At 44.7% G+C, this 20,724-nt stretch overlaps 1 protein-coding gene across 1 annotated transcript in view; it reads right to left on the bottom strand.

The window, feature by feature from the left end:
• BACH2 (BACH transcriptional regulator 2) overlaps positions 1 to 20,724 on the bottom strand; it is a 385,089-nt gene that overhangs the window by 9,402 nt on the left and 354,963 nt on the right. The window contains exons 6-7 of the mRNA XM_006156118.3: positions 19,834 to 20,724; positions 3,509 to 3,715 (exon numbers count right to left, since the gene is read on the bottom strand). Of these exons, the coding sequence (XP_006156180.1) occupies positions 3,509 to 3,715; positions 19,834 to 20,724 (1,098 nt within the window). The remainder of the gene's footprint in view (positions 1 to 3,508; positions 3,716 to 19,833) is intronic.

The following is a 20,724-nucleotide window of genomic DNA, read 5'->3' as shown; positions in this document are numbered from 1 at the left end:
TACTGTATCTCAGCACCCTAAGAAACATACTTGTCTTTCTCTGGGTCTGGTCATGCAACTTCATGCTTAGTAATAAACCACATTAACTATTATTTCTACAGAGTTGGCTATTTCCATTGACAATGCTGGTCCATAGCCTGGGGGTTGGGGACCCCTTCTTTAAGTAAATACCTGGTGTGTGGTTTAAATTTTTTTAAAAATATTTTTATTATTTTTTAATTTGACGAGAGAGAGGGAGAGAGAATGTGAGAGAGCAAGCTGCCAGGCCCGAGACACAAACCATAGTTTGCCATGTGGGAGTCCAGTACCTTAACCACCATGCCACCTGCCAGCACCCCCCACCCCGCCCCTTTTTAAATAAAAATTTGTCGGAGAACACATGTGCTTGCTGGAGAGAGATGGAGAGAGACAGAGAGAGAGAAGTTGAGAACAGCCAGCTTCGCCCCAACCCCCACAGCAATGGTCATGCTGCAATCTCTTCTCCTTGATCTCTTGCCCCTTTTGGGATTTTGGGCATGAACACACAAGCTCCTGGCATGTTGCTCAAGGCCCTGGGTCTGAAAGCCTCCATGTCATGAGCTGGTCTTAAATTTTATTATCTGATCATTATTACAAAATAACACCAAGCAAAATGCTAATTACCAAATCAAGTGTTTCTCGAATATGAACAATTAGTTATTCTACTACCTAAAGGGGAGCCCAAGGCAAGCATTGTGGTAGCTATGTGCTCGAGACCCTGTAGACGCTCTGGTGGGCTTGGCTACCTTACATCCAACAGTCTGGCACTCATCAGCAACAATGTCTTGCTTCCTTATTGTGATTTTTTTTTTTTTTTTTTTAGAGATTTTCACTGTAGGGCGTGTGCGCTCGCCAGACAGACAGAGAGAGACATAGAGACAGAAAGCGAGAAATCACCCCCCAGGGGGGATGGTCACGCCGCAATCCCTTCTCCTCCATTCTCCTCTCGGGATCTTGGGCACGCACGCACACGCGCCCAGCGTGAGTTTTAAGCCACCGGGTCCGGGACACGAACCGCGGTCGACTACATGGGAGTCCAGCGACATAGCCATTACGCTAACTGCTGGTTCCCGCTTCCTTATTGTGATTTAAATTAAACTTTGTTATTGGTAAAACAAGATTAAAGGAAAATTTGAAAGAAAGAAGAAACTCATAATCTCCCCACCCGAACAGTCACCATTTCCAGTAAATTTTAGGGCAACAAACATTTCTTGAGAGCCAGCAATGAGTCCCAGTGGGCCTGACACTGGAGATTAAGAGATGATCAAGACACTGTTTATGTCCTTGAGGACCTTGCATTCTTTCTCTTTTTTTTTTTTTTTTGAAAGGTTTTTGCTAAATAGGGTGTGTACGCTTGCCAGAGAGACAGAGAGACAGAAAGCAAGACATTCTCCAGGGGAGATGGCCACACCTCAATCCCTTCTCCATTCTCTTCTCAGGATCTTGGGCACGCATGCAGCCCGGCTTGAGTTTAACCCCCCGGGTCTGAGACTTGACCCTTGGTCAACTACATGGGAGTCCAGCGACACAGCCATTACGCCAACTGCTGGTCCCTGAGGACCTTGCATTCTAAGGTGGCGGGGGGGGGGGGGAAGGTGCAGGGCTGGCAGACACATACATAGATAATTGAAGACTAATGTGAGAAGCACCAAGTCCAAGGTCAGATCCAGGATCCAAAGGCAGGTGCCCAGCCTAACCAGTAACTCAGGAAACGAAGGCTTCTTGGAAAGTGATAGCAGACCTGACTTTTAAAAGAACAAAGGGACCAGTCCATGAGAGCTGGATCCCACATGGCTGACCATGTGATTCTATTACCAACCCCAGCAACTGGAAAAACATGCCAGGTACATACATGTACATGCATGCCCCAAATCCTGAACAGCGGGAGAAACGGATGATAAGGGAGAGTGGTGTGACCATGACCCATGAGGGCGCTTTCTCACTTTCTCCCCTCTCCCCATGTTGCAAAAGCATGTATTCCACCTCCCCCCCCAAAAAAAACCCCCCAAAAAAACCTAAAACAAAGGAGAAAGCTAGAAGGTAAAAGTATTGAATCATCAGGAAAGCCAAGCCATGTTGCATTTCTGCGTAGAAAAATGTAGAAAAATATGTCAAGACTTTCCCAATGACCTAATAGAAGAATGTCAGGGCAGAGGAGAAAGAGCAGAAACACGTGTGCAGAGGTATACAACAGCAGAAGTGGGGATCCGGACAGTTTGATATTACTAGGGGTCGATTCTTAGGAAGGGCATGGAAAGTGATGCTGTGTGAGGGGCAAGTACAGACCAAATCAAGGAGGGCAAGGTATGTCTTCCTAAGGAGCTTCAGCTTTACTTGGCAGGTTATAGAGGCTACTGAACATGGGCAGATTTTCTGTCTGATGGGTATTAATAAAAAACAAAAAAGGAAATAAAAATACACACACAAAAAAACCCCACCCCTGAAGTCCAGGGTTATCTAGATAAGATCTAACTTTTTTTTGTGTGTGATTTTCAAAGCACTTTTTCTCTTGGATTTTTATCAGGACAACGGCTTACCATGAGGCCATTACAGGATTATCGCAAAGGTCTGAAAACCCATACTGAGATCATGACCACTTTACGTGGCCTCCCTCTTCTTCAGCTGACACAGAAATGGCACCTGAGATGTGTTTCCAGTGTTTGGCCAGCAGAAAAGCTGAGCTGAATGGGGGTGATTTTGTTGCCTTCAAAGCTACAGTCAGGATCCCAAGGCCACTTGGATTTACTTCCTGTAGTCCAAGATTGCTTATGAAACAGAGGGGTGGGTACATAGCTCTGAGTGTAGGGAGTTTGGGAGATGGGGGTTTGCTTCCTGAGACAGAACATCCTCAGGCACAGAGAAGGGATGACAGCCATGCTAAGGCAGAATGCAAAAATCAAAGACCTGGGGGCTGCAAAGGGTGCCAGGAGGCCACCTGGCTGAATAAAGTAGGTGTCCTACTTCGAACCTATCACTCGTGTGCAGGAAGTCATGGGGAAAAAAGCACAGGATTATTTGCAATCAGACACCTGGGTTTGTGTTCAAGCCCTACCGCACACTGGGAAATTACTTGATCTTTCTGCATCCTAGTTTCTACCACTGTATAAGGATAAATGTAGGGTAGCCATAAATAAGGATAATGGGAGGGTTAAATTGTGATCAGCCACAAAAGCAGTTTAGAAGAATATCTGGTCCATAGATGCATACTATAAATGTCAGATATTAGGATATATCAAATGGAAAAAAAAAAAGAAGAGCCTCCTCTCTCTATGGATGGCTTGAAGGATATAAAACATGGACACACTGTCACACACCTGCACATATACACATACTGCAGAGGTAAAACAACTATTTCTGTTGAGAAACTTGTTGGGAAAAAAAAAACCAAACTTCCCTTTAAGGATGACCCTTCTCTCTATTCCTCCAGCTTTCTCTGCTGTAACTTTCCATCAGCCCTGGTCACCTCGGGTTGCTGGATGGGTTGACTCACCAGTTTGCGGATTTCACACTCTAAATTCTGGATGCAGTCTAGTTTCCTCTTGCGGCAGCGTTGGGCTGCGATGCGGTTCTTACTGCGCCGTCGGACGTCGTGAATGAACTCTAACTGTTCTGAGGTTAGTTTGTGCATCTTAATCATCATCTGGAAATCATTCCTTGGAAGATCTGTGATTTGATCTACAGGAAAAGGAAGTTTGACCTGAAACCAAGAATAATAGAATATGATTACAGCAGCTGGAGTTGAAGTTTTAATTCTGACAAATAGAACATCAAAAAATGGTAAAAAAAAAAAAATCTCCTTTTTAAAATGACCAAGTAATATGAAAACTGCTGAAAGCAAGCAGTGATGAATTCCTTCCTGTTTGAAATGCAAACAGGCTGTAATATTTGGGCAACCAAACAGAGTAAGAACACACAAATTATAATGTGGTTACTATTCGTGAGATCGTAGAAATGAATGGCATGGAAGGTACTGGAAATGTGTCACTTTTCATTACTGTAGCACTTTGTAAGGAGGACTCCATTGTTAGTTGAAACTTACTTCCTGAAGACATGTAGCCTAACTCAACAAAATACAAATTACAGTGAGAGACCATCTAAGGACTTTCTAAAACACTTGAATGAAGAGAAGTCCACATACTTTGAAGATACTGGAAAGCTAAAATAATTAGCATAATTCTTAGTTACAGTGGCACTAGGGCAATATAAGGTGGTAATCAGAGAGACTTCAATGGTGTGGACTAGGAGTTGGAAGAACTGGGCTTCAGTTCTCACCAGAGAAGCTGCTTTACCACTTGAGGCCTCATGTTCCTCACCTGCCAAACGGCTTGTTTATTAGCTGCATGGTGTAACATGAGGGGCATGAGGGGGACTTCAAAAAATTCATGGGACATGAGTATTATGAAAAAGCTATGCATGGATTTCAAGATTTTTTTGTATGAAAATAAACTCATACTTTTTTTTTTTTTTTTTTTTTGCCATAGGGTGCATGCACTCCCTGGAGACAGACAGAGAGAGAAAGTGAGAAATCACCCTTTCAGGAAGGATGGCCATGCCACAATCACTTTTCCTTCATTCTCCTCTTGGGATTTTGGGCATACATGCCCAGTGTGATTGTCAAGCTGCTGGATCTGGGACTTGAACCACAGTCAGCTATGTGGGAGTCCAACACCTTAACCACTGTACCATCTGGTGGCCCCAATATACTCTCACTGCATTTCCCGGAGACTTTTTGAAGTCTCCTTACATAAGTCTTATGCAGTTTGGAAGATTGTATTTTCTAAAAACAGTCATCCTATCTCACATTTTCTCTCTCTTCTTTTCTTTCTTTTTTTAAAATTTGCCAGAGGGTGTGTGTGCTCGCTGGAGAGAGACAGAGACTCAGAGAGAGAAGCAAAGTGAGAAATAACTCCCCATAGGAAATGGTCATGTTATAATCCCTTCCCTTCCATCTCCCCTTTTTGGGATTTTGGGGACACACACACACACACACACACACACACACACACACACGGTATGTTCGTCAAGTCATCAGGTCCAGGACTTGAACCACACAGTCGGCCATGTGGGATCTAGCTGCCTTAACCACCAGGCCATAAGCTGGCCCCTTTAAAAAACAAACAAACAAACAAACAAAAAAACAGAGGCCATGTGTACTTGCCAGAGAGAGAGACAGAGAGAAAGAGAAAGCATCCCCCAATGAGGCATAGTCACACTCCATTCCTTTATTTTCCACTTCTCCACCTTATCAGGGTGAATGCAGGCCTGACATGTTTTCAAGACTCCAGAGCCAGAATTTTAACCACAGCTGGCCATAGGGGTCGGGCTCCCTATGTATACTGCTTAACTGCTATCCTACGGGGCCAGCCCTCTCACATTTTCTTTTTTACAGCATACTGTTGACATTCCTTTTTCAAGAGGTGGGGCACATGCTCCTGCCTTTTGACCAACAGAATGCAGTGGAAGCCAAGGTGTGTAATTTCTAAAGTTAGGTCATAAAAGGTGCAGCAGCTTCTCGTTAGGCCTCTTCAATTGCTTGCTCTGAAGGAAACCAGCTGGCATGCCTAGAGGGGACACTCAAGCAGCTCTGTGGAGAATTCCATGTGGGAAGGAGCTGAGGCCTCCGGTCAACAACCGGGATCACTCTGTCAGTCACGTGACCTATCCACATGGAAATGGATTCTCTCAGCCCAGTGAAGCCTTCAGATGAGCGAAGCCCTGCCAATGTCCAGAGAGATCCTGAGACCGAATTGCTCAGATGGACCACTCTTGAATTCCTGGCTCACAGAAAGTAAGACATGTAAAGCAGCTATTGTCTTAAGCCATCGAGTTTGAGGGTTACTTATTTTGCAGCAATTGATAACTGATGCAAGTACTTTTCCAGCAAGATTCCTATTTTCTTTTCTTTTTTTGAGAGATTTTTGCTATAGGGTACATGCACTTGCCAGAGAGAGATGGAGCGACAGAAAGTGAGAATTCCGCCCCCCCCCGCCCGGGGTGGGGAGCTAGCCATACTGTACTCCCTTCTCTTCCATTCTCCTCTTGTGATCTTGGACACACATGCACATGCGCCTGGCATGAGTTTTAAGTCACCGTGTCTGGGATTCGAACCATAGTTAACTACATGGGAGTCCAGGAAGGTAACCATTATACCACTGCTGGTCCCAGGATCCCTTTCAAACTTTCAAACTCTTGACAATCCAGGCAAATAAACACTATCTAAAAAGAGGTCACCTGTCTTTCAAAGGAAGGGCCCGTGCCTTCCCTATGTTGTTAAGTGCTTGTTTATGACCCGAAGGCAGTTTGAAAAATTTCTTAAGGGAAGCATAGTGACCAACGAAAATGAATGCAGGCAAGAAGCGAACCAAGCTTGTCTATCTTTAGGGCCTTCTCAGCACCTACAAGGTGACAAACATAGGCCTACACCTTCAAGCAGCTGCTGATGGCTCAAGGGACTTCTGGGTTCAGTTCTAGTTTTGCTTCAGAAGCTCATGGAAAAGGAAGGTGGTGTGTTATTAGGCCGAGACAAAATGTTTCCCAGCTCAGATCACTGAATTCTCCTGCATGGTTGAGTCTGCTTTCTCAGGGCCCAGCAGATGGCACTATACACTCAAACTTCTTTCAGTGCTAGCCCCTGCTGTCTAACATAAATGCCACGAGCCACATTTGTGATTTTAAATTTTCCAATAGCCACACTAAAAGAAGTAAAATGAAACAAGTGAAATAAATTAAAAAAGAAAATTGCTATAGGACATGTGCACTCACCAGAGTGCTAGAGAGAGGGGGAAAGTGAAAAAAAGCACCTCCCCAGGGGATGTCACAATCCCTTCTCCTTCATTCTTCACTCAAGATGTTGGGCATGTGCGTACACACTCCTTCTATAGTTTGCAAGTCACTGGGTTTGGGACTTCAACTGCATGGTTGGCTGTGTGGGAACCAGCCATCTTATCCACTACACTACTGGCTGGCCCCAAGTGAAATGAATTTTAATGACTTATTTAAAACAATAGAGCCAAACTATTCCCAACATGTAGTCAGTGTAGCAAAATTATTAGTGAGCTATATTACATTTTTATGCCAAAACTTCAAAATACCAAACATATTTTATTCCGACAGCATACCGCAATTCAGACTAGCCATACTTCAGGGGCTTAACATCCACACACACGGTGTGGCCAATGTGCTGGATAACACAGATCCAGAAGAAAGAACATATGAACTCGAGAGAACCCAAGTAGCCAGGAAAACACGTGGGCCTGGCTTTAATCAAAATATTTTGGGTAGGGGGCCAGTAGGTGGTATGGTGGGTAAGGGCACCAGACTCCAACATGGACAACTGTGGTTCGAGTCCGGGACCTGGCAGCTTGTTTTCTCACTTTCCCTCTCTCTGTTTCTCCGTCCGTCTCTGTTCAAATTAAAATAGATGACTAAATAAATCATTCTTAAAAAAAAGAGTATTTTGGGTGAAGAGATCAAGCCCTTGTTAGTGTTCGGATCTCACAGTGTTTGGCCTGTGTTGTTCATGGGAGTAAGGATGAAGATATTTCACCCTGAGTTCCGGCTTCTTTGGTTGCATCAGATGGGGAGACCCGAGTCCTGAGTCTGGCGTCTGTGGCTAGTTAATCCCTGTGCACAAAGACAAACATACTAAATGATCATTTGGCTGTTTTGTGATTGGGTGTAATTTCTTTGTCAGGTTACTTCAGAACTCTGAGCCTGCTTTACGTGGCATTTGCTGAAAGCTTCCAATGGGTGCTCTGATTCAAATTCCACATGGTGAACCCTGTCCCATGACACCTGTAAAATCTTGGCCCAAGAAAGCCAAATCACAGCAGGGCACATTACACCACTCACAGCTCAGCCCGGCTCCGACTGCTAAAGTCAGGCAGCCGGGACAAACAGCGCCTTGTTATGGGCTCGGGAAAGGTCTTTGTCCGTGGGGCTGTGTTTGCACAGGGCTTATAATGATATGAAAGAATGTTTGATTTCCCTTTCATACCCTTTGGATAACAAACAGACACTCAGATCCTGGAAGTGCCTCAATAACACAGAGGTCTGTCTGTTGGAGACACGGATGTTTCAACACAGCAGAGGTTGGGGAGCTGTTGGGGCTGTGGAGTTTCCCCTCTGCTGGCAGCAAAACCATTCTTTGGCTCTGTGTTATGTTTACGGATTTTCAGAAAGAAAATATACCTACAGTTTAGGTCACGGGGAAATCGAAAGGACTTCTATACCAAGAGCTACTGTGTTTAAAAACATCTAGACAGTGAATATTAAACACCAGGGAAGCGGGACAGTGCATTGGCAAGAAAAAGGAAAAATCAACAATGCTGGTCTCAAAGTCCTTGAAGCAAAAGGACATATAAAATTTCAGCAGAACTGTTGCAACTCAAGCTGCTTTTTAAAGGGGGTCAAAAGAAAAGAAAATAGTCAACCATGACTTTCTTTCATTTGGGAAAACAAAGACAAAACAAAACAAAACAAAAAAATCCCCACCTCCCTGGGTTTCCTTTTTTTTTTAAAAGAATTATTTTATTTAACTTTATTTACTATTATTATCATTGTTATTTTCCACTTTGATCAGAGAGAGACAGAGAGAGAGAGAGGAAGTGAGAAAGCAAGCCACCAGGTCCGAGACTTGAACCATGGTTGGCCATGTGGGAGTCCAGCGCCCTTAACCACCATGCCACTTGCCAGCCCCACTGTGTTTCCTTTTAAAAGTCTAGGGCCAGCAGGTAGAATGGAAGTTAAGGTAGTCAGATCCCATCACTGGCAACTTGGCTGTTCAAGTCTTAGAGCTGTCCACTTGAAAAACCTACTGGCGTGTGTGTGCATGTGACCAAAATCCCAAGAAGACAGTGGAGGAGAGGAGAGGGGATTGTGGCATGGCCATCTGCCCTTGGCAGTGATTTCTCACCTTTCCTCTCTGTCTCTCCCTGGTGAGCAGTGATTTCTCACTTTTCCTCTCTAACTCTCTCCAGTGAGTGCATGTACCCTACAACAAAACAGAAAAGAAAAATTAACTTTATTTACTATTATTATCATTGTTATTTTCCACTTTGATCAGAGAGAGACAGAGAGAGAGAGAGGAAGTGAGAAAGCAAGCCACCAGGTCCGAGACTTGAACCATGGTTGGCCATGTGGGAGTCCAGCGCCCTTAACCACCATGCCACTTGCCAGCCCCACTGTGTTTCCTTTTAAAAGTCTAGGGCCAGCAGGTAGAATGGAAGTTAAGGTAGTCAGATCCCATCACTGGCAACTTGGCTGTTCAAGTCTTAGAGCTGTCCACTTGAAAAACCTACTGGCGTGTGTGTGCATGTGACCAAAATCCCAAGAAGACAGTGGAGGAGAGGAGAGGGGATTGTGGCATGGCCATCTGCCCTTGGCAGTGATTTCTCACCTTTCCTCTCTGTCTCTCCCTGGTGAGCAGTGATTTCTCACTTTTCCTCTCTAACTCTCTCCAGTGAGTGCATGTACCCTACAACAAAACAGAAAAGAAAAAAAAAGTGCAAGCTTAGAAAGGCAAGAGAGCTTGTGAGAGCTTTACTGCATTCGTTTATTGTTTTCAGGGTTGTAAGTTCCAAGCCAATGGGCATCATTTCTAGATATCAGGAGCAGCCACAGACTCCTTGGAGAATATCCTACTCACAGGCTCATGGGTGTCCAAATATTCCCCATATAGAGAGGAAAAGTCCAATAATGTGACTTGGCTTTGGAGAGTTGAAGTACATGGAGAAGACCAGGGCCCTCCTCTCTTGCTTTTGGAGAACAATTACAACCCAAATAGGCACAACAGGGCTTAACATTTTAGTTACTTTCCTTTCACACACTATTCTAGGATTTCACTTCTCAGCAGCAATTCCGGTTTTTCCTCACTGGACCCTCACAAATAGTGAAGAAGACTCAACTGACAACTGATAAACACTCTTGCCAACTATCCTACCTGCTGCCTGAATGGGCCCACTGATGCTCAGTCGACTACACGCAGTTCCGGGTAGGCAGGCTGTAGGAAAGGAGAAGCACATACGGGATTCTGGGCACTGGTCTCTCATTAGCCACAGGCCAGCCACTTTGGTCCTCAGTAGAGGCCAAAAGAGTCAGGAGTAGCTACTGAGTCAGCAAGTGAAGGGCCAGGGAGGGCACTGCGGGCTGTGCCACAGTTTGCACAATGAGCTACTGTTGGCCTTGCCCGGCCCCAGCACAGTGCTGACTCTTCTCTTCCCCCTGGGACACCACAGGGTAGCAGGACTAGAGGCTGGTTTTTAGCATGGTACCAGCACTACCTGCTAATTAATGACTGGTGGAGAGTGAGGTCCTTGATGGGGGGTGGCTCTCTAGTCACTAGCAGTCTGTGAAATGATGGTGCTGGAGGGACCTCTGGTCTCAGGAGCTGGCAAAGGGTAGTAGGAAGCTGTGACATCTGGACAGTGCATGGACCCTGGATGTGCCTCCTCATGCGCTGCCTGCCCTAGGGAGACAGAGGCTTGCACAGAGAAGGCTGCAGGCTGGATCTGGGTTACCAGTGCTTCCTTCTCACTAAACAGAAATCACTGAACAACTCCACTTTGCCCTTCTCCCAACAGTACCCCATGTTGCAGCCTACACTGTCATCCCTCCCCTTCTTATTTAAAAGAAAAATCACCAAAAAATTATATAACTAGTGGGCCAGCCAGTGGTGTAGTAGTTAAGGCAGTTGGATGCCACATGGCCTATTGCACTGTTTGAGCCCCGGACCTGGTGCCTTGGAAAACACTCTAGGCACGTGTCTGTGTGTATGTGTGTGTGGGCCCAAAATCCCAAGAGGAGAATGGAGGAGAAGGGGTTGTGGTGTGGTCACCCTTGAGAGGATGCTTTCTCGCTTTCCCTCTCTTTGTCTCTGGTGAACACATGAGCCCTAAAGCCAATTAAATCTATATCTATATCTATATCTATATCTATATCTATATCTATATCTATATCTATATCTATATCTATATCTATATCTATATCTATATCTATATATAACTAGTATAAGGTCCCACAGAAAATTCAAATATGAGACAAAATAAGGAGGAAAAAAATCCCATATCCAAATGATGACTGTCTTCTGCTGGTAGACTTCGTTGGGACTTCTGTTTCTCTGTATATTCACTACAGAATTGTAATCTGATGGTATCTCTACTGCACCTCACCATGCCTCTTAAACACATGTCATTTGCCTGGTGTCTGGTTTGCTGGGTGAGCATTATTGGAGAAGCAGGACATAGCTGCAATTTTTGTAAAAAAGCTGAAAACAAGCATCAGTTTCCTTTAGATATCCCAGTGGAAGACTGGTTTGTGAATACTTTCCTCCCTCCTTTGTTATGTTCACTACCAGATATTGAATGGAATCTATAGGAATGGGGTCCTACTAACAGGATACCCAGAGGCACAGACAATTCTGTCATCTCTTCAAAGCCTTTAACACCCGTGCTCTCATAAGACCTCCAAGCCCTGCGAATGGCCATGGAGGAAGCAAGATGCCTATCGGACTGATGCTTCCAGGGTTGCTGGAATGAGGGGAGCTAGCTCAGTGCCGGGCAAATGCTGATGAAACCTCCCCTCCCAGACTAAGAAATGTCTCCCGCACAATTATTTTCCTCCCCTCTGTGCTCATGGTCCAGTTTCTGGCACAGAAGCAGGACACCTGGGACTTAGCTGTGGTACTGCAATTAATTAGCTGTGTGATCTCAAGTAAGTGTTTCATTTTCTCTGTCCTAAAGTTCTTTGAAGGTATATGAGTCACAGGGAGATAATACCTGCCCTACTTAGCTTATAGGGTTGCTATGAAGAATAAAACTGGATAACGGGTGAAGAAAGTGCCTTGAAAAGTGTGAACTGCCTTATAGACACGAGTCATTATTTCTATGCATCAGCCCTATATGTGTCACATGGTTTCTTCTTCTAGACATACAATATGCTTTAGAATTCTAGATGATAACAATGTTCTTCCAGAAACATGAAAACACTTTCAATGAGAAATACGGCTGACTTCTATTCAAAGTCTCTTTCTATTAAGCAGACATTTCTAAAAACATGCCTGATTCACCAAAACACAAAAAATTTTACATACAACATGTGCCTCCAAATTGGTATTTGAGTAGGAAGAGTTGGGCAGACACGGCTCTTCCATTTCATACTATTTCAGTTTTGCTTGGCGCCTCATTTCCTCCTCTCTCTCCTTCTCCCTCTGTCTCTCTCTCTCTCATACGCACACACACACACACACATGCACACTCACTCATTCTCATAGTTTTTCTTTTCTAAATAGTTATTTACTTAATGGTGTTTACTTATTTATTTATTTTTTAATTTGACCAGAGAGACAGAGAGAGAGAGGAAAAGTGAGAAAGGAAGCCACCAGGTCCAGGACTCAAACCATGGTTGGCTATGTGGGAATGTCCAGTGCCTTAACCACCATGCCACCTGCTGGTCCCTCTCATACAGATTTATTCCACTGAACATGAAACACGTTGATAAAGGCCAACTACTCAGTACTTCTGGATGTGCATATAAACTATCTTTGCAGTGCTTCTTTACTAACATCCACAATTAATTAGAAATGCTTTGGGTACAAAACTATCTATGAACTATGAAGCCTATTACTTGGAAAATGATTCCAATTTGTCTATAATTTTCAAAATAAATCTGTAAACCGCAGTGAGATGCCACTTGGCACCCACTGGATGACAATAATAAAAGAGACAAATAATAACAAGCGTTGTGGAGAAACTGGATTCCTAAAACTTAGTTGCTGGTGGGACTGTAAAGAGAGTCATAGAGCCACCTTGGAAAGCAGTCCGGTAGAACCTTAAAAGGTTAAGTATAGAGTGAGCACCTTCACTCCTACATATATGATGACGAAAATTGACAATATATCTACCCTTTGTACATGAATGCTCATAGTAATGTTTTTTGTGATAGTCAAAAAGTGGAAACAACCCAAATCTCCCTTAACTAATGAATCAACAATATGCGATATGAATCAATAAAACAGATAAACACAGTGAAATACTATTGAGCAATAAAGAGGATGATGTATTTCTACATGACAGTGGTCCTGGTGGGTATATCAATGTACCTTGGAAATATTATGCTAACTAGACACAGAAAGCCACAGGGTATAAGGCTCCTTTTAGACAAAAATGTCCAGAGTAGGCAAATGTATGGAGACAGAAGATAGATTAGTGTTTGTCAGCGACTAAGAGGATTGGGCAAATGGTAGAGTGTTTCTCTTTGGAGTGACAAAAATGTGCTGGAATTAAGATAACTGAAAACATTGTGAATATATTAATAAGCACTGAATTGTTCACTTTAACAGGATGAATTTTGGGGTATGGAAATTATGTCTCAATTTAAGAAATGACCTTGTGAAAATCTCTCTCCAAAAAAAAAAAAAAAATGGGGGCCAGCAGGTGGTGCAGTGATTAAGGTGATGGACTCCCACATGGCTGACCATGGTTCAAGTCTTGGACCTGAGGCAAAACTCATTTCAGGCATGTGTGCACACGTGCCCAAAATCTCGAGAGGAGAGTAGAGAAGAAGGGATTGCAGTGTGGCCATGCCCCCTGGGGAGTGATTTCTAACTTTCTGTCTCTCCTGTCTCACCAGTGAATACACTCATCCTATAGCCAAAATCTCTCTCTCAAAAAAAAAACCAAAAAAAAATGATCTTGTGGCATATGTATATTTATATTTCAAACATACATTGAATTGGAATTTTCCTTATATTCCTTCTCCCCAGCTTTGTTTCCAGTTTTCATATTCTCTACACTGATCGTATTATTCATGTATATATATATATATATACACACACAACACATATTTATTTACGAAACAAACTAGGACCCCATGCCCATGATACATACTATTTTGTGACATTTTCATTTAATATGACTTTCTTTTTTTCTTCATTGGTGGTAAGAGAAAGATTCCCATAGGACTTAAGAAAAATGGCAAACCCAGAAGTCATAAGGCAGACTGATAACTACATAAACTTAAATTTCTCTATATGGAAAATGATACTACAAATAAATAAACAGACTAGGAGAAGATACAGGCAGCATTTATGAGAAAAGGTTAATATCCCTAATATTAGGTATTATAGTTCCTGTAAATAGATTAAAGTTAGATAACACGAAAGAAAAATGGGCAAAGCTGTAAATAGGCAATTCTCAGGAAAGAAAATATAAACAAATGGTAAATACATACAAATAAAATGTCAACTTAATTAACAGTTACCATTTTTTGCCCATTAAATTGGCAAAAGTTAATGACTGATGACAATAAAGGCCAGCAAGAATTAGGGGAGTGGACATTCCTAAATTGCTGAAGGATATGTAAATTGCTACAACCTTTTGGGATGGTAATTAGAGTTTAATAAATGTGTAAAACTCTTAACCCACCTAAGGAACTCTAACTGACCACTACTAAAATAATATGCTCACAAAAGTGTTCATGCAGCAATGTCTGTGAGGGGGAAACGAGACAACAGGAATATCTGTTGGTAGGCGATAGGTGAAGACACTGTGATTGATGGGAACCATGGACGTTAAAGGAGCATGCGTTAGCACTAAGTGATGAGCCTACAGGCATGTACACAGTAGATAGCTATTGGTAAAAGGAAGCTGCTGAGTAATCACGTAAGGCTATTAAAAGAAAACCCAAATCCTAAGAGAGGTGAATATATGAGGGCACTTCAAAAGGTTCATGAAAAAATGGAATTAAAGTATGAATATATTTTGGTGCAAAATTTTTTTAAATCGATGCTAGTTTTTTCATAATCCACATTTCCATGAACTTTATGAAGACTCCTGTATATTTGTATATTGTTGTAGTCATACAGGAAACCTGGTAAGTTTAGTATATTTGGGGCTGGGCATGCTGTGTTCTAGTAGTCTTTATTTTAAAGAAGTGTTTGTTTTTTGAAGAAAGTAATTTTAAAAAGAGCCAGTCAGGTGGTGTGGTGGTTAAGGCAGCTAGATCCCACATGGCCGCCTGCATGGTTTGAGTCCTAGACCTGGCGGCTTGAAAAACACACTGGGTATACATGCGTGTGTGCCCAAAATCCCAAAAGGAGAGGAGAGAAGAAGAGACTGTCGTGTGGTCATCCCCTCCACGTTTCTTGCTTTTTCCCTATTTCTATCCTGCCAGTGCTCTATAGCAAGATTTAAAAAGACAGTAATCTAAAAAAGCTAATTTTTTTTGGGGGGGGGAGAGGTTTTCACTGTAGGGCGCGTGCGCTCCCCAGACAGACAGAGAGAGACATAGAGACAGAAAGCGAGAAATTACCCCCCGGGGGGATGGTCACGACACAATCCCTTCTCCTCCATTCTCTTCTTGGGATCTTGGGCACACACGCACACACGCCCGGCGTGAGTTTTAAGGCACCGGGTCCGGGACGCGAACCGCGGTCGACTACGTGGGAGTCCAGTGACATAGCCATTACGCTAACTGCTGGTTCCCAAAAAAGCTAATTATTGACAAAAGAGAACTTTTTCAAAGTTAGGGAATAGTTAAAAAGGATGGGAAAAGGCAATGTGTATGAGATGCAGAAGTTTCTGAGTATGGCTTCACAGAACACCTTACAGAATATAACGTGTGCAGACACGTGTCTTTTGATCTAACACTTCGCTCTTCACAGAGGTGATGAAACTACATTGGGAAGGAGGCTCTGAAGTATGAGACTGGTGGCTGGCTGGGGGTAAGAGCCCTGTTTTTGGTTTCTGACTCTATTGTCTCCGTGGGGTTCACTTGGAAGAGACGGTACCTGGACCTCGCACAATGGCAGATTGGGGCAGAATCAGCCCAACAGACGCTGACTTCTCATCCACTCAGGGAAGTGAGTTATGACTTAGTGGGGAAGGATTTGTGTTCACCGTTATTTCTGGGGACAACACTTCTACCAGGGTTAAAGCAAGTTGTTAAGAGGTGCAGTCATGCTAAGGCCCTGAGGTAGTTCTTGGAAAACCTGATCTCCTCCAGGAAACAGAAACTTTCCTCAAATTGGAAAGACCTAGTCTTTGCTACAACTATCTTGTCTAAAATGTACTACCAAGAGAAGCTCAGTGTGATTCCTGAAATAGTTTTGCACTTTGGTAAATGTCTCTTCTTTCATTGCTGATGTCAACAGTAGATTCTTTTTTTCTTTTTCTTTTTCTTTTTTTTAAAGTGAAAATAAAAGCATTTTTAAAAGCAGGGGTATTTTTGAGGGGAGACTAGTCTTGTTCATGACTGTTTTGCAGGTTGAATGAGTCTTCCTTTCAAATGAGTCACTATTTTCAGTTCTAAGGTAGACAACTGGTATGGCCTGAACACTGGAAAGACACACGTGCTTTTGTTGGTGGGGGGTGGGGGGTTCCAAGAAGTGACTTTAAGCTCTCTTTTTGGACATCAGAAGGGCAAAAGAGATGTATCTGAAACTGACAGTTCCTTGAACATATGCAAATGTCACGAAAACACTTCCTCTTGAGCTGAATGGCAGGCTCCTTTTAAGGGACAGTCAAAAAAACAAAGACTTGGGCCAGCAGGTGGTGTGGTGTTTAAGGTGCAGGACTCCCTTATGGTTCATCACGGTTCAAGTCCCGGACCTGGCGACTTGCTTTCTCATCTTCCCTTTCTCTCTCTCTCTCTGGTGAATTAAAATAGTAATAATAAATAAAGTTAAATAAATAATTAAAAAATTAAACAAACCAACAAAACAAACCCAAAGACTTGAGGCATTTGTCCTCTCCTCACTATAGAAGTCCTTGGAGGGATGAAAAACCATGCAGAAGAACTAGTCCCGGTTACCAGCCTTTGGCATCAGGCATGCTTGACAAAAAGAAAAACCTCACAGAAGTTGTGGTCAGAAGAGATATCGAGTGAGGAGAGACAGAGGCACAGTGTTTCAGCAGTTTCCTGAAACCTCACACCTCTGAGGTCAGGGGCACAGATGACAGCCGGCTCGGGTACTGGGCACAGCCCTCCATCTGGAACCTAAGGAGTATGGTGTACTTCAGTGGGAGCAGTCCCCATTCAAATTTCCTTTATAATTTTTTCCTGTTAAATTAAATCCTTTCAGTGTTTGTCTGTCTGTCTCCAGGCAATAGCAGCAGCAGGGACCAGGCTAGCTTAGCGAAGAGGAGGCAGTGACCACAGGGTATCTGGCGCCGGGAGCTCTGGAATCTATTTTCAAACCATGCCTGAACTAAAACCTCACGTGCTTCTCGTCCAGCTCGCAGAGGCTGAATGAACCACGTGTGGCTCTGTGAGGAGCCACCTGCAGGACTCCCTTATGGTTCATCACGGTTCAAGTCCCGGACCTGGCGACTTGCTTTCTCATCTTCCCTTTCTCTCTCTCTCTCTGGTGAATTAAAATAGTAATAATAAATAAAGTTAAATAAATAATTAAAAAATTAAACAAACCAACAAAACAAACCCAAAGACTTGAGGCATTTGTCCTCTCCTCACTATAGAAGTCCTTGGAGGGATGAAAAACCATGCAGAAGAACTAGTCCCGGTTACCAGCCTTTGGCATCAGGCATGCTTGACAAAAAGAAAAACCTCACAGAAGTTGTGGTCAGAAGAGATATCGAGTGAGGAGAGACAGAGGCACAGTGTTTCAGCAGTTTCCTGAAACCTCACACCTCTGAGGTCAGGGGCACAGATGACAGCCGGCTCGGGTACTGGGCACAGCCCTCCATCTGGAACCTAAGGAGTATGGTGTACTTCAGTGGGAGCAGTCCCCATTCAAATTTCCTTTATAATTTTTTCCTGTTAAATTAAATCCTTTCAGTGTTTGTCTGTCTGTCTCCAGGCAATAGCAGCAGCAGGGACCAGGCTAGCTTAGCGAAGAGGAGGCAGTGACCACAGGGTATCTGGCGCCGGGAGCTCTGGAATCTATTTTCAAACCATGCCTGAACTAAAACCTCACGTGCTTCTCGTCCAGCTCGCAGAGGCTGAATGAACCACGTGTGGCTCTGTGAGGAGCCACCTCACCCCAAGCGGCATTTCTGCTGTCTGGCTGGGTTAACATCCTCTGCTTACAGAGGCTGAACTGAGGGTGTACCGATGAGTAACGAGGGTGCTGGACAAATGGGGACGTCACTTCATTTCTTCCTGTGGTTTTTGGACACAGCTCTGAGGAGGGACTTGTCACCAGGGTCACTTGTTCCTACTCCTGAGGCAGGTGTCTCAGGTTGGTTCCTTGATTGGCACGGAGTGGGGGAAAGGGCAGCAAGTGCCTCAAGTTCCTCCAGGGCAGGGGTCCCCTAGCCCGTGGGGTACAGACCAGTACAGGAACCGGGTCATGCGGTAGGAGGTGAGTAGCAGGCAAGCAAGGCTTGAATCATCCTGAAACTATCCCCTGCACTCCTGTCCATGGAAAAAGTGTCTTCCATGAAACCGGTTCCTGGTGCCTAAAAGGTTAGGGACTGCTGTGGGAATGCTTATGCTATGCGGAAGTGGGGACCTATTCTTTTCTCTCCTCAGTCACATGAGTCTCACTTGCCCCTGCTCCCTCTCCCAGGAAAGTAAGATGGATGGAGACTTTTGAAATATTGATCTACAAAGTGCTTTTCTTTTTTCTTTTTTTTTTTTTAAGAGGTTTTTGCTATAGGGTGCGTGTGCTCGCCAGAAAGACAGAGAGAGACAGAGAGACAGAAAGTGAGAAGAAATCCCCTCCCAGGGGGAATGGCCACGCTGCAATCCCTTCTCCTCCATTCTCCTCTTGGGATCTTGGGCACGCACGCACATGTGCCTGGTGTGAGTTTAAGCCACCGGGTGACTTGAACCATGATTGACTACATGGGAGTCCAGTGATGTAGCCATTACGCCAACTGCTGGTCCCAGCGCTTTGCTTTTTTAGGGTGGACAAAACCACATTGCTCTTCCAAATGACTTTTTCTTTCTTTCTTTCTTTCTTTCTTTTCTTTTTTTTTTTTTAAAGAGAGGTTTTTGCTATAGGGCCCTCGCCAGAAAGACAGAGACAGGAAGAGAGAAATCACCCCACAGGGAAAGTCCCCACCACAATCCCTTCTCCTCCACTCTCCTTTCAGGATTTTGGACATGCACACACATGCGCCCAGCATGAGTTAAGACACTGGGTCCAGGACTCGAACTGTGGTCAACTATGTGGGAGTCCAGTGATGTAACCATTACGTCATCTGCTGGTTCCCCAAATGACTTACCACATATGGGAGCTTGGGAAAGGATCTGTGAAGCAGCTACATGTGCCCGACTTGGGTGCTTCTGTAATGACCCTGGGTCAGGATGGATGGTGGGCATTCCATCCCCTAACTGTAGTGGACATGGGATGGTCGGGTCTTCTTTTGACAAGGAAAACTTAAAAGGTGCTGAGAAAACGCCTATTTTATGTCCACTATTTAATTTTGATACACTGATATTGGAAAAGATTCTACACTCTCCTTCACATTGAAAGGATGAGGAGCAAGGATGAGGGTCATAAATATGGCATCTTTTCAGAGCAGACGGAAGAGAAAGGAGAAAGGGAGAGGAAGCAGGGGGACGTGAAGTACCTGAGCATACTTGCAAACAACCTTCCTTTACCAGTATGCAGTTTGCCCTGGCTTGTTGAGTATCGAAATCTAGACCAAATACCAAGTGCCGTCCAGGACGAGTGGTTAATGTGCAATCACCTTGCAGTATCCTGGCTCCACAGACCGGGAGGTCAGTCCCTCTGCTGTCACCTTTAACCTCAGGAAATAAGGACAACCAGGAGTGGTGGGAGGGGGCAGGGAGAAGTCCAGGTAAAGGACTGAGACAGTGGATCACATGCTTGAATTTACATGGGTTCCCTACCTCCTGGCCCCTGTCCTGCACAGGACACGACTCACTGTCTGCTTCCGAGAATGATCCAGATTCGTCGCTGGAGTTGGTTCCATAAGACTGCTCACATTTTATTTGGGGCCGGACTTGGTTGTACATTCCATCTCCCATCAGGCCTGGTTCCTGATGTTCTGTGGCAAGGAATCTGGCTCCCTGGGAACAGGGCGAGGAGGAGAACTCACAGAGAGGGAGGCTGCAGGGGGAGCCCCCACTTCCGTCCTCTGCGTAGGAATAGGAGGAACAAGAGCTGGAAGTCCTGGTCCTGGTCTCCAGTGGGGGAGAGCGAGGACAGACTTTGATGGGCACTGGGCAGCTGGTGTTGGGCCGCATCCTACCTGGCAGGTGGTCAGCCATCAGCCCGCCGTGGGAGTAGGCTTGTGAGCTGGGGAGGGACTGGCCAGCTCCCACCCACAGACCCTTTGGCACCGGCTCAGAGAGGTCTTTGTCCAAACCGCTCACCCCGGAATACGAATGCACTGAAGTGCTCACTTGGTCGCAAGCGCTCGAGGAGAAGATCACACTCCTCCGGTCCAGCTCTCCCTCCTGTTTACAGACAGCCTCCAAACCAGGCACCCTGAGGGGCGACCCCATGGTGAAGTTGGCTGCCTCCTTCTGGCTCACGTGGGGCTGTCCGTAATTCCCTGTGAAAGGGGTGTAGTCAGTTTTAAGGTCACCCTGAGTGATCCCCTTGTCAAAAGGGCACGCTGAACTCCTGGCGAAGTGCTGCTGCGATGTGCCGGGCAGGCCAGACAACTCCACGCTTTTCGTTATGCTGAACAGAGACCTTAAACAGGAGGGTGAGGACACACTGCTGGGTCCCTCCAGGCAGGTGGCCCCAGCAGGGGTGGCGGGGGCGGGGGCGGG

This window comes from Tupaia chinensis, unplaced genomic scaffold, assembly GCF_000334495.1.
Source record: "Tupaia chinensis unplaced genomic scaffold, TupChi_1.0 Scaffold000478_3, whole genome shotgun sequence".
NCBI classification, from domain to species: domain Eukaryota; kingdom Metazoa; phylum Chordata; class Mammalia; order Scandentia; family Tupaiidae; genus Tupaia; species Tupaia belangeri.
The sequence above is the reverse complement of the archived record's forward strand: the minus strand, read 5'-3'. Positions and strand labels throughout refer to the sequence as shown.